At 49.9% G+C, this 12,165-nt stretch overlaps 1 protein-coding gene across 1 annotated transcript; it reads right to left on the bottom strand.

The window, feature by feature from the left end:
- Window positions 1-3,763: 3,763 nt before the first annotated feature.
- Window positions 3,764-11,866, bottom strand: Pax1 (paired box 1). The gene is made up of 5 exons (XM_052726211.1): window positions 11,599-11,866; window positions 10,542-11,171; window positions 8,970-9,112; window positions 8,329-8,551; window positions 3,764-3,855 (listed from the first exon to the last, which is right to left on the bottom strand). Exons 1-5 carry the CDS (start codon window positions 11,864-11,866, stop codon window positions 3,764-3,766), a joined length of 1,356 nt encoding a protein of 451 aa, XP_052582171.1.
- Between the last annotated feature and the right edge of the window lie 299 nt (window positions 11,867-12,165).

Raw genomic sequence — 12,165 nt, 5'->3', positions numbered from 1 at the left:
ACGGGAAAATGCAGTTGTCAGGGAGTGGGGATCACCACCAGCAGTCTAATTCCTGGTGGACTCCAGTGAACTGTGGAGAGCTGGAAAGCACGCCTGTGGCGACTCAGTAGCCCTTCAGTGTCTCTCCCATCCTCTCTTTCCTGGCCCAGAGAGACCTGGTCCCCTCCCAAACCAACTTCACCAACTCCTTCTCTGGTCTGAAGGAGTCAAGTTACCTTCCAGAAGAGCTGTGTCTCTTGCCCCTCAATCCCCTTCCCCTTGAGTGACTGTCTCTCCTTGCTACAGAGCAGCCGCTTCTCTCAAGGAAGTTATTACAACACAATCTAAGTACTTCCTCCAACAAACAACGAAACAAAATCCTGTCTTTAGTCACTGAAAGCACGAAGCTGGCCCTCTTTAAAAATAGTGTTTTTAATAAACCCTTGTTGATATGTATCCATCCGAGAGAAGCAAGTGTGTGCGGTGGAGCTGGAGCAGCTGGCGTGCAAGGAGCAGACATGCATTCCACGAGTGTATGTGCAGCACAGCTCCTCCCTGGCCACTCGATGAAGCAGAAACAAGTCCTTTGCTGAAAGAAGGGCATATGGGAGGTGGCAAGAGCATTCACCTGTAAGAACAGAGTCTAGGAAGAAACACTGAGCTTTCGTTTTGATGACTATACTGTATATTACTCTCACTCTTTCAAAACCACCAGAGGGCCATCTGAGTGGTTCTGTCTTTCTTTGTATAGTTTTCTTTTTTATATGTCTATTTTTCAAATTATTCTTAAAGTAAAAAGCACATCGTCGCCCAGAGACAATCTCTGAGTAGTGGGTCTCTCTCAAATTATTCTACCCTTCATGTTGCTATAAAATTGCATGGTGAGTCTGCAATTTCTCTAGAGCTCCGGATGCACAGAGAACAAAATGTCATCTTTCCAATGTGATTTAAATTCTGTATCTCCCACCAATCTTAGAAACAATTCTCTGACCCCTTTTAACAGCTAAATAAATTCATCTAGGAGAAGCCAAGAAAAGGCAATGCCAGTCTTCCTACTGAGGGTTCCTGCAAGCATTATTACTACATTGTAAGGGTGCATCTCACAGATGGGATTCAGTGGCTAAGGGGGTCTGCAGTCCTCTGTCACCCTTAGTGGAGCAGGAACTTAAATCGGGTTCACTGGGACTCTTCACAGCCCCAGACTCAGAAGAGTTTATCCCTCAGTATCTAACAGGAAAAGCCAAAGCCTATTGGTATTGTGACTACCGTGTGCCTCCCTTATATACCGCCCCCCAGAGCCCAGAATGCTGTAAGACTCACCTTTCATCACAGGCTACCAAAAACAAAGGGGGAAAGATCTAGATCTGAGAAGTGTTTCTCTTTGGAATTGGGACAAAAAAAAAAAAAAAAAAAAAAAAAGTCTCCTTCTATCATCCTGAGTTGGATTTCACGAGGCTCCTAGCCTTTATTCCAGCTTACACACAGATGGGAAACAAGGAAAGAAGAGGTGGTAAAAATCAAGATGGAGACCGCAGCATACGTATTTCTAGTGTTTACAGAAAGGGGTGCAATGCCTACACCAGTCTAAGCAAGCCAATCCTTCTCCAGGAAGCAAGAAAGGGCCCCTGAAATTCAATGCCAGGATTACTCAATTCGATGAAGGTGCACTCATCTAAGCTCATAAAGGCTAGCTGAAGTCACAGATGTCCTGCTACTTCTTCACACTTCCCTCCCAGTCTCGTTAAGACCCACTTCTCTGCAGGATCTGCTGGCTTATGGAGAGCTGGCCAGACTGTCTCAGAGTCCAAGTCCCAAACCTGACTCTTAGATGAAATGAGATTCTGTCACTCATTTCTGCGTCTGAGCTCTGTCTTCGTAACTTGCTGTGTGATCCATTGAAAGTTAATCCATCGCTAGCCCTCCATATTTCTATCTAAAAATTGAACATTTCAAAGTCAAGAGACTTTAAAATCTGAAAGAAGTCTCCACGTAAAGAGAGTGAGTACCGTTTTATGACCAGTAACTTCAACAGGCACTATTATTTTTAAAATGCAGTGAAAATTACTTCCCACTGGTCCTAAGGATGTGAAAGCAGAGCAGACAACCACAGCAGGCGGTGCCACTTTCAAGCAATAATTCTACTCAAAAGTCTCTTCCCTAGTTTCAGAAAGCCAAACACTGTGAGGAAAAACAAACAACAAACAAAAAACAGTCAGCCAGAAACGCCTGTGTAGTTTAAAAGCACTTGATTGTTTGGTAACCTGAGATAATTTCCTTTAGCTTTTAGGATGTTAGAAAAAAAAAAAACCTTCCATTGTCACCCACTGTCTTTGCCCTTTAATAATTCACTTTATTTTAGGGTGGCTTCTGCAACTGCCTCTGACCTCGGGTCTCCAAAACTGAACTGGCATTTCCTGGGTTCTTGCCAAGCTGGTCCTGAAGGAGAAAGGGAGCCACTGGTCACATCAATCTGCTAAAGCCACCGACAAATGCCCCTATGCAGGGCACTTTCTTTTTCACCATCTGCCCAAGCTGGCCAGTGAGCTCTCAAGAAAAACAAGGAAACATCCTCTGACTCTGTGTATCCTGGATGGATCGATGGGGGAGCTCAGGGGGAGCACAAAACATTGCTGAAGACACAGGCTTTCTCCCTCACCAAGCGAGTTTCAGACTTTCCTTTATTCAAAGGCAGCCACGTTTAACAGGTGATGTCAGATTCTCACCAGTAATACGTTTATGACTACAAAAATTGCATTATACTCTTGAGCCCCACCACCAGTGTGCTTGAACTTGAATTCAGTTAATAGCCCTTGTGCATAGCTCCAGCAGACACCTCCTGGATTCCTTGGGTTTTTGCCTATCCCTATTCCTTGCAAACCAGAAGCCAGAATGAACCTTGGCATCCTCAAGTAGTTTTTGTTTTTCAGAACTAACAAATGTATTGAGCCTTGAACACCCCTAAAAGATGCCGATGGCTTTGCTGTTAGATTAGGCGGTGTTGAATGGAGAGGGCTAGAACACCCTTAGCCCCAGCGTCTCTTTCCTCTATCCTTCTTTCAGATGACATTAACTCAGAAGCAAAGCCAGCCCAGCCACTGGGCACAGATAAAAGATTTCCAAACAATTTTCAGGGGGTGGGGGATCAACTCCCAAGAAGGTGTAGTCTGGTTTGTTGCTACAAAAATATATGATAAAAGGTTTTGGTTTCTTTTCTCCTAGGTTTGAGCCCCACTCCCTGGGAACTGGGGGTTCTCAGAGGAGTCAAGGTTATAGAGGGATAGGTCCTTGGAGAGTGCACTGAATCTTTCGAGATTGGATAAGTAGAGTCGGGGAAGCTGGAGAGATGAAGACTCGGACTTGTGATGGTGAGAAAAGTGAGAAAGCAGAGAGACTAGGAGATGGAGAAAAAAAGGGGGCGAGTAAAGAAGAAGCAAGGACTGGGATGAGAACACAGAGGAGAAAAGAGAGATGGGGAGGAGGGAAGAGAAAAGGGAAGAGAGAAGATGGATACAGGTGCGGGCAAAGGCAAAGAATTAAGTTGAGGCTGTGGATGGGAGCGGGGGTTTCTCTGTCCGAGCTAGGATGATTAGGAGGATGCAACCATCTAAAGCCAAGGTTCAGAAAAGCCTAAGAAATCCCAGGGGCTCATTGAGGGAGCACAGCGGACTGGCCAAAGGCAGCGCCGGGCCCCAGCTCCTTGTGTCCAGGCGGAGGCCGAGTGAGCTGAGCGGTGCAGCCCGCCCGCTCCTCTGCGTTGGGCTGTGGCTCTGCGAGGGGACAGCCCCTACGAGGTCGAGGCCGGGATGGGCAGTCCGTGTAAGCTACCAAGCGCCTCCGAAGCCTTGCCGCCCGGACTGGGGGGCTTTCTGTCGGCCCCTGCGGAGGAAGCACAGGAGCATCGGGTCACTGCCCAGAGCTTAGGCAGTGGGGCAGGACGCCATCATGTCACGGACTAGGCTCCCTCCTGGGCCTTTCCAATGCCTGGAAGCGGGGGACGCTCATCCTTCCCTGTCTCCTTCAGAGAGCCACGTGTAAGGCGGCCTAGGGAAGTAGATCTCCTCACCAGGTGTTCACTCCTGATGATGACCAAGGAGGCAAGCCTTCCCCCTCTGCCCTGGATGCCAGGGGTGGTGTGGAGGGCTTCAGCTCCTAAGGAGACTTCAGAAGATAACTAATCCGGTGCTGACACCCACAAAGCTTGTCCTCCGACCCCCACCCATCGATCCATTCCAGACCCCAGTGGGATGAGCAGGTGTGAAGGATGGAGGTAGGAGGGGTCCAGAAAACTCGTCACCAAACATTCCTGGGGACCTCAAACATAAGCCAAGCTTTAGGTAGTAAGCAGCTGAGTACTGCGGGCACAGCCCATCCTGGGGACTGTGGGCCCAGGGATTCAGTGGCAGCGGGCTGGCCGGATCAGATGGGATTTTCGCCATTGCCCTGTTATGTGGGGTTTTCGGAAGGGGCCCAAGTTTTGCTACTGGAAGCCAGAAAGTTATGCCACGATTGTGCAATCCTGTTTTTCCTTTCCCGGGAACCTGGTGCAGCCTCTTCTGCACCGGGAGGCAAAAGCTAATCATTTCTAAAGGGGCACATTTTCGATTTTTTCCTTCCCCTCCTACAGCCACAATTCCATTCTGGGGAGAAGGAACTCTGACTTGCCAACTGTCCTCCCAGCCCCAGGGATAAAGTGCAGCAACTGTCCTATCTGAAAGTAACAGTATAAGAATGGGACACACACACACACACACACACACACACACACACACACACACACACACACACACGGTTAGTGGAAGATTCTGAAGCGCTCTAAAGCTTTTCCAGGACAAAGCCCAGGTGCTTCCCCACCTCTCAAGAAGCAGTTATTTATGACTGCACAACAAGTATCCAGACTTCTTTTCACCTGGTCCACACACTTCAAAAGTGAGGAACGGTTTTAAAAACATCGGAGGAGGAGGAGGTTTCTCAGGCAAGAGTGAGTTACCTTAGAGACAAGTAGAGAAAAATAAACACCGGCCGGGAGAGGGATTCCACCCCACTTTGGCGAAATTCTCCTCAGCTTTCATCTCTGTCTCAGCCCCCTCCCTTTTTTGGTAGTCTGTAGGACCCTGGGAATGTGGGTATGTACCATTCTGGGGACCTCGAGCTAGGGTCACTTGGCATACTTCATTCTCTGGGAGCATGACTAGGGTGGACATCTTAAAAATGCTGGAATTGTAAGGACATAGCAAGGTGTGACAGGACCAAGGGCGGCTCAGAGCTCCACCAAGTGAGAGAAAACGGCTAGCCAGGCAGTCCATAATTTGCAAAGACTAGCTGGTTATCCATGACAGAATTCTCCTGCAAGCACTAACTCTGGATCAGCAATAATCAGAATAAAATTACAAATTCTCTTTAACGACTATAAACAGCAAGTTTTCCTTGTGCGAGTTTTCTCACTAGAAGCCAGAAAGTGATGCTCATAGATTTGATTTCCAAATCTCCTTTTTTTTTTTTTTTTTTTATAATCCCTCCTGGGAGCAGTTTTAGAACCCTAAAGGTATGCTGGTTTCTGAAACATGCTGTGAATGCCTGTTGCCTTGAGAGGGGGCCAGTTGTGGGGTCTGTCACCTTGGGGATGGGGGGAATCCTGGCACTAAGACCTTTGGGTGGGTGAATATTCTTAATACCCCCACACCTCCCTGTGAAAAGAATAAGGTTTCCTTACTCTCCTCTCAGTTCCCAAGAATTAAAGTTCCCTTTCGGGAGATGGGAAACAACATCCTCTACCTTCTTGCCTGCATAGGACAGAGCCTCTCTCCAAGACAAAGGTAGTAAACTGTGAAACTCAAGCTGATGCTCAAGGCTCCAGGCTGGATAAGCAGTAAGATGCCCATTTGAAGACAACTGAAGGGATACTCCAGTGTATATTTTATTCTGGGTAGGCATCAGATCATCAAAATAATTTGATTTGTACTGAGTATACTTGTATTCATGCGAATATGAATTCATATTGTCTTCACAAGGACTATTTTGTATCAAAACTTTACCTAAACATTAATTCTGCTATTATAAATTGAACAGAAGTTAAGGACAGTAACTCCCATGGAGTAGCTTTCTTTGAAGACATTAATTGCTTCAGAAATTGTTGAAAGTAAATGGCACTGTATTTTATAACTTCGCTGTGACTTCACTTCGAAGACGAGTGAGGAAGTAATCTCTGAAGTCTGACTTTCTGCCCATGAGAAAAGTGTAAATTCATACTCCAAGGGAGTGTATAACTCTCACTTTTTAAAAATAGGTGCTTGATAAGCAATTCTTTTTACAGTTCTTGAACACAAATGCTTTGCATGCTAGCTGAGAAATCATTCGTCGAGATGGGTGTGAATAATTCCTTTAATCAATTTCTTCAAAGGAACTTTGTGGGTCAGGACATTAACTTACTAATTTAATAACCAGCATAGCTAACTCGGGTGTAGGTTTTGAAAATGGGATATTTTATTGTAGGAAGCAGATAAGTCACGGGGTATGGTAGTCACAGGGACATGACTGCCAGTGAGATGCTTTGTGTTTCTCAAAAGAAGTTGTCTGATGAGGAAAATCAATCACAAATAAACCCAAACGCAGATCCCTGTCCAAGCTGACGACAGGACTCTAGAGGTAGTGCACATGCCGTCACCTTTGGATCCTATCCACACTGCATCACCTGTTTCTAACGTGGGCCTGGAAGCGCGGGACCAATGGCCCTTCTGAGAATGGACTGCTTCCCTCTGAAATCAGAGAACTCTTTATTTTCCTGTCTTCCTTCTCCTTGGATGAACTGAGGAGAAATCACTTACATTCAGCCTGCTCAGTTAAGCATTGTGTGGTAAATTTCATTCAAATATTCATATCAATAGTCCTAAGTTTCAATGGGAAAAATGAAGGCCCCCACCCCCACCCCAGGAGTTCATAGTCTCAATTTTCAGAATTCTTTCTTGGATTTTCCTGCAAATGAGCAGTTAGTATTATCCTATTGTTTAAACTAAATTACAGTAAATTATATGGCTTGGTCAGTTTTCTGCACTTAAATTTCTGAATAATTAGGCAAATGAGCCTTATCTTACTATCCTAGGATATGAGTGATCTAAAAACTACAAAAAAATAAGAGTAAAAGTTATTTTTTTCCTCCAGTTCACTCCTGTGGATAGTACACTAGTCCTCCCTTCCTTTTGGCTCCCAGATCCTGTCACGATGCTTCACCTAAACTTCCTGGAAATAGCTCTTTTTGACTGGGAGCCATCATGCTCTGCCTGGCCATGGCCACCAACCCCCACTGCCATCCCCTCCAGCTTTGGTAGGTGTGAGACAGATAAGGTAAAGTTTCTTTCCTAATCCCAGAACACCCGCCTGGACCCATGCCGTCCTGAAGTTTGCAGGCACAACCCCCTTCTCTGCTGGAGCTGGGCATTGAAGTTCAAATTTTCTGATGATCAAAACCTAAATATAGGCAGGTTCAAAACGGGCAGATTTAAGATCAGGTGAATTATTTCCCAAGTTCGGTGAAAAACAAGAACTTCATAGACAGTGTGATTTGATCCATGCTGGCCCCACGGGTTGGATTGCTTGGTTGGCTTTTTAGGGAGCAAATTTTGAGGGGAGGAGGGTGAGGTTCTAAGTGCCCTGAGAAAGAAAGAACCTGAATTTTCGAAGACCAAAGCTGAAATGCTTTCCATTTCCCCCGACAGAATCCTCTGAAAAAAAAAAAAAATCTAAGAAGAGACCAGGGCCAAGGTTAAAGAGAATCAGAAAGAAACAGATGGGCAGGGACCAGAGTCCAGGTGCGGAAGTCAGGAGTGCCACCTTTCTACAGGTACGCTGTAGAAAGTAACATTTTGCAGGCTACACAAATGTGGGCCTGGGCGGTGCGTTTTAGACCTTTCTTGGTGATGAGGCCAGAAAGGAGCTGTAACTTAACCAAAGTCGCAAGAACTCCGATCGCACCTAAAGCCTGGCTCTCTTCCTTCTCCCTCAATACGGTTAAAGGGGGCGGTTTTAGGGAGTCTTTCAGACTCCCAGTGTCTTTTCTTAGGTACACCTGCGAGAGATGAATCCGCCACAAGAAGCTGCATAGTAAAAGTATAATTCCGGTTTATTTCTAGTATTCTAGTGTCTCCGTCGTTCCTCTCCTCTCCTCTCCTCTCCTCTCCTCTCCTCTCCTCTCCTCTCCTCTCCTCTCCTCTCCTCTCCTCTCCTCTCCTCTCCTCTCCTCTCCTCTCCTCTTCCTCATTTTTCTCTCCCTTCCCCCTCCTTTCTCTTCTCCCAGGTTCCTCTCCCCCCTTCCTAACCCGTCCAATATCCAGACACCACCCAGATGGGGCCCCTCACCTTCTCGGCTGGTGTGTTTGAAGGTCATCGCAGCTGCAAGCTCCCCGCCGTGCACCGCCACACCAGCTCCGTGGGGCGCCAGCGGGGGTCCCTGGGCGGGTGGCCAGGGTGGGCCCGGGGAAAGGTAGCCGGCTGCTGGAGCGCTGTACACACCGTGCTGGTTGGAAGCCGGGTAGGCGCAGGCGGGAAGGAAGCCACCCACTGCGGAAAGGCTGGAGGCTGACTGCAGATGGAGACAGATTGTTAGAAAAACCCGCCGACTTCCCAGCACAGGCCAAGTTCACCTGGACTCTACTGTCCAATCGCTTGTCTTTATTCTGGAACTCCCTAGCAAACCGATTTCTAAAAATCTACTCCAGTGATATCAGTGCTAATAAAAAGCGAGAAAGTCCTGGTAGCCACTTTCGGGGTTAAGAGAAAAGGGGGCTTTCAGACTTTTTTTTTTTTTTTAAATCACAAGGCAAGCCAGTCTCCTTCCCTCGAAAGCCAGGCTGCTGCAAACTAGGACCACAGGATTTGAAGACAGCAATGGGCCGCTGAAGACGCTCTTTGCCCAGACTTCTTGAAGCCTCCCTCCCCTCAATCCTTCCTCTGCCGCCCTCCCTCGCCCCAGGTCACCTACTGCCCCGTACTCTGGTTACCTGAGTGTACTTAATATCTGCCTCCAAGGCAGGTTTCTCGAGCCCGTTCACTGCTGGTGAGGCAGGGAACGCGGCGCGGTTCACACCCGCCCAGTCTTCCATCTTGGGGGAGTAGGCAGCGCCTTCGCCCCCGGCCAGGGCCCCTGCAGGAACGCAAATGGAGTGGAAGCTTGTGCACTCTTGAAGACCTCCAGCCCAGACATTTGCAAACTAGAATCCATGGGTGCTGCCAGACAATCCCCTCCCACACCCGGAGGTTGCCACAAACTCCCCAGACCTTTCTTTGGAGGTAGAGGGGTGGCAGGGCCCAGCATTTCGCTTTCATTCAGACGGAGCAGGGTGGAGGGGGCCTGCCCTTCATTTTCCCTACCCTTGGCCCGCTTCCTACGAAAAGACGTAAGCACTAGCCAGGCTCAAGCGGAGGCAGCTTCTCCACTGCTCAGAAGTGACAACCAGAAAGATTCAAATTCAGTGCAACTTCACGAAAATTGTGTAAGCCTCTGGATGTCTTAATTATCATCTAAAGAGTCCATTTTGGCCTGGGACTGCCTCTAGGGACATTCTTGGTCTCCTAAATGAGGCAACAACCCTGAGACCTACAGGAACATATCTCAGGCACAGAGCTGTTCCCAGTTCAGGCATATGTCCCCAGCCTAGGGAAGAAGGCTCCAGATATAGTCACAGGCATGGTAGTCACCTCCCAACCACCTGCTCTCTGCTGCTCCATGGGAAGTTTTGGTAGGTGCTGTTTTGATACAGATCCACCCAGATGAGCAGTGTGCTAGGCCCGGGAAACCAGGGCCAAGTCTTCCTCTTTCCTCGACTTGTTTCTCCTAGACTGCTTAATGTCATCCTGAGTCTGCTAGCCTAAGGAAGGAAGAAACACTAGCTGCTTGGGAAAGGGTACCAATGCTTCCAGAAAACACCCGCATGTATCGTCCTAGGCAGGGCAGCAAAGGTGCCTGAAATTTCCAGCCTTTTCCATCCAACAGAAATTATCAACATTTGACGGAATTTTAATGACAATCAAAGCCCAAGTTCTACTGAGTGTCTCTGAAGAGAATGGGGCACCATTACCTCTATTCTAACGGCAGGGCTTGCAAGGCCTCTGAACCTGACAGAGATCTGGGCCACACTTCAAGGAAAAACTGACCACAGAGGCTCTTTTTCTTTTACTCAAAAGAGCTTCTGGGCCTGCATAAGCTCCTGAAGGAACCTGAAAGCTAGAGAAAAGGGTCCTGCAGAATGGCCAGAGCGGTTTGTTTGGCTTAGATTTGGCGATAGGCATTTGCATTCTTTTTGCAAGAATGAAAAAGTGCAATTTCAGGCCTCCGATTTTGTGGTCTGCGTCTGCTCTTCTATTTGGGAAATATTTTCCATATTTGTCATAAAAAGTTCAAGATGTCCGAAGACTCCCACAGAAGGTTCTGGACCCCCAGCTTCCACGACCAGTCCTGAACTATTCTCTGAGCCGAAATCAGTCCTAGCAGAAGGGCATGCAACCCCCTTGCTCGTCTTCCCGCCCCCAATTCTGCCCGTTTGTAGAGAATTACAGAAGACACCACGACTGACCTGTTTGCTCCATAAACGTCCGGATGCCCAGGATGTTGCTGACTGAATGTGCTGAGGGCCATGAACGCGGGATGCTGACGTGGCCCGCGGAGCCGGGGACCCCGGGATGGCTGCCCATCTTGGTTCCCGTGGGCGACACTGGGCTGGGGTAGGGGTACTGGTAGATGTGATTGTAGGGCAGCGCAGGCTGCGGCGGCGGCTGCTTACTTGCTTCGTAGGGCCCTGGCTGCGCCAGGCTGCCAATCTTGTTTCGCAGGATGCGACTAATGGAGCTCACAGAGGGCACGTTGTACTTGTCACAGACGCCATCAGCCAGGAGCCGGTCACGAATCTCCCAGGCAAAGATGCCAGGGTCTCCCTGCTTGTAGTCCCGGATGTGCTTCACTACGTTGGGGGTGGTGACTCGGGGTTTACTGCCCCCAATGGCCCCGGGCAGGATGGAGCCGGTCTCGTTATAGCGTGCCAGGATCTTGCTCACACAGCCGTGTGAAACCCGCAGTTGCCTACTGATGTCACAGGGTCGGATACCCAGCTGTGCTAGCTCCACGATGCGCAGGCGGATGGCATTGGGCAGGGGACGGCCGTTGACGAACACGCCACCGAGCTGGTTCACTTCGCCATACGTCTGCTCTGCGGACGCGCCGGATAGGAGTGAGCAGGCAGAGGAGAAAACACCCGCAGGTTAGCCAAAGGTGTCCTCGAGGGCCGATGCACTGCACCCTAGCGCGGCTCTAAGGTAACCTGTACGTCCACCCACCACCCTCGACAGCTCAGATCCTGAGGGAAGAGAGGGGTACATGCTAGCAAGAATCAGGACAAGAGGCAAGCAAGGTGCACTTCAGCCCTCCCCGACTTCTCGCGACTTTGGTCGCGTCCTCACCTCCTTCCTGAACTTAAGAGACTGTCCCCTCGAGGACCTGGAGACGTCAGACAACGCGGCTCCTGAGGGTGCAGAGCCTTTTGCCCGGGGAAAGGGGATCATGGGGAAGGAAAGGAGGCAGAGAGTCTCAACCCAGCTTCGCACCCGCCCGCGCCCTGCCTTAGGCTCGCCCCTTACCCATCGCGCGCCGGCCGGCCAGCTGCCTGGCGCCGGAGCGGCGGGGGCTGGGCCCGGCGCAGTCCGGGAGAGCTCGGGCGCCGCCACCGCCGGAGAGGCATAGAGGGAGGGCGCGCGCGAGCCGAGGGCCGCGGCGGCTGGAGACGCGCAGTGAGCCGCTGCCCAGCGCGCCGCCCGCCCCAGGGCCCACCGCCGCAGCCGCCGCCGCCGCCGCCTGCTCCCAGGACACTCTCCAGGCCCGCGACCCCAGGCCCAAGGTGAACTTCATCCGATTGGGAGAAATTCGTCTGACCGGGAAGCTGTGGGGTGCGAGAATCAATTTGACGTGTCCTCCACGTCAATCTCTGCAGTCACGCCGGAGACTCACGAATTGGCAGCTCATTGGTTCCCGTCACCGCGCCCTGGCGTCCCCCTCCCCGCCCAGAAACTCTACCCCTCCCCCCTAGTTCCTGGCTTCCCCCTCCGCCTTTCTCCACCCCCTCCGGTAACCCATCCCTCCCCCCCACCCCTACACACACACACACACACACACACACACACACACACACACACACACACACACGGAAC

This window comes from Peromyscus californicus, unplaced genomic scaffold (genome assembly GCF_007827085.1).
Source record: "Peromyscus californicus insignis strain IS unplaced genomic scaffold, ASM782708v3 Scaffold_7__1_contigs__length_154581171, whole genome shotgun sequence".
In the NCBI taxonomy this organism is placed as follows: Eukaryota; Metazoa; Chordata; class Mammalia; order Rodentia; family Cricetidae; genus Peromyscus; species Peromyscus californicus.
The sequence above is the reverse complement of the archived record's forward strand: the minus strand, read 5'-3'. Positions and strand labels throughout refer to the sequence as shown.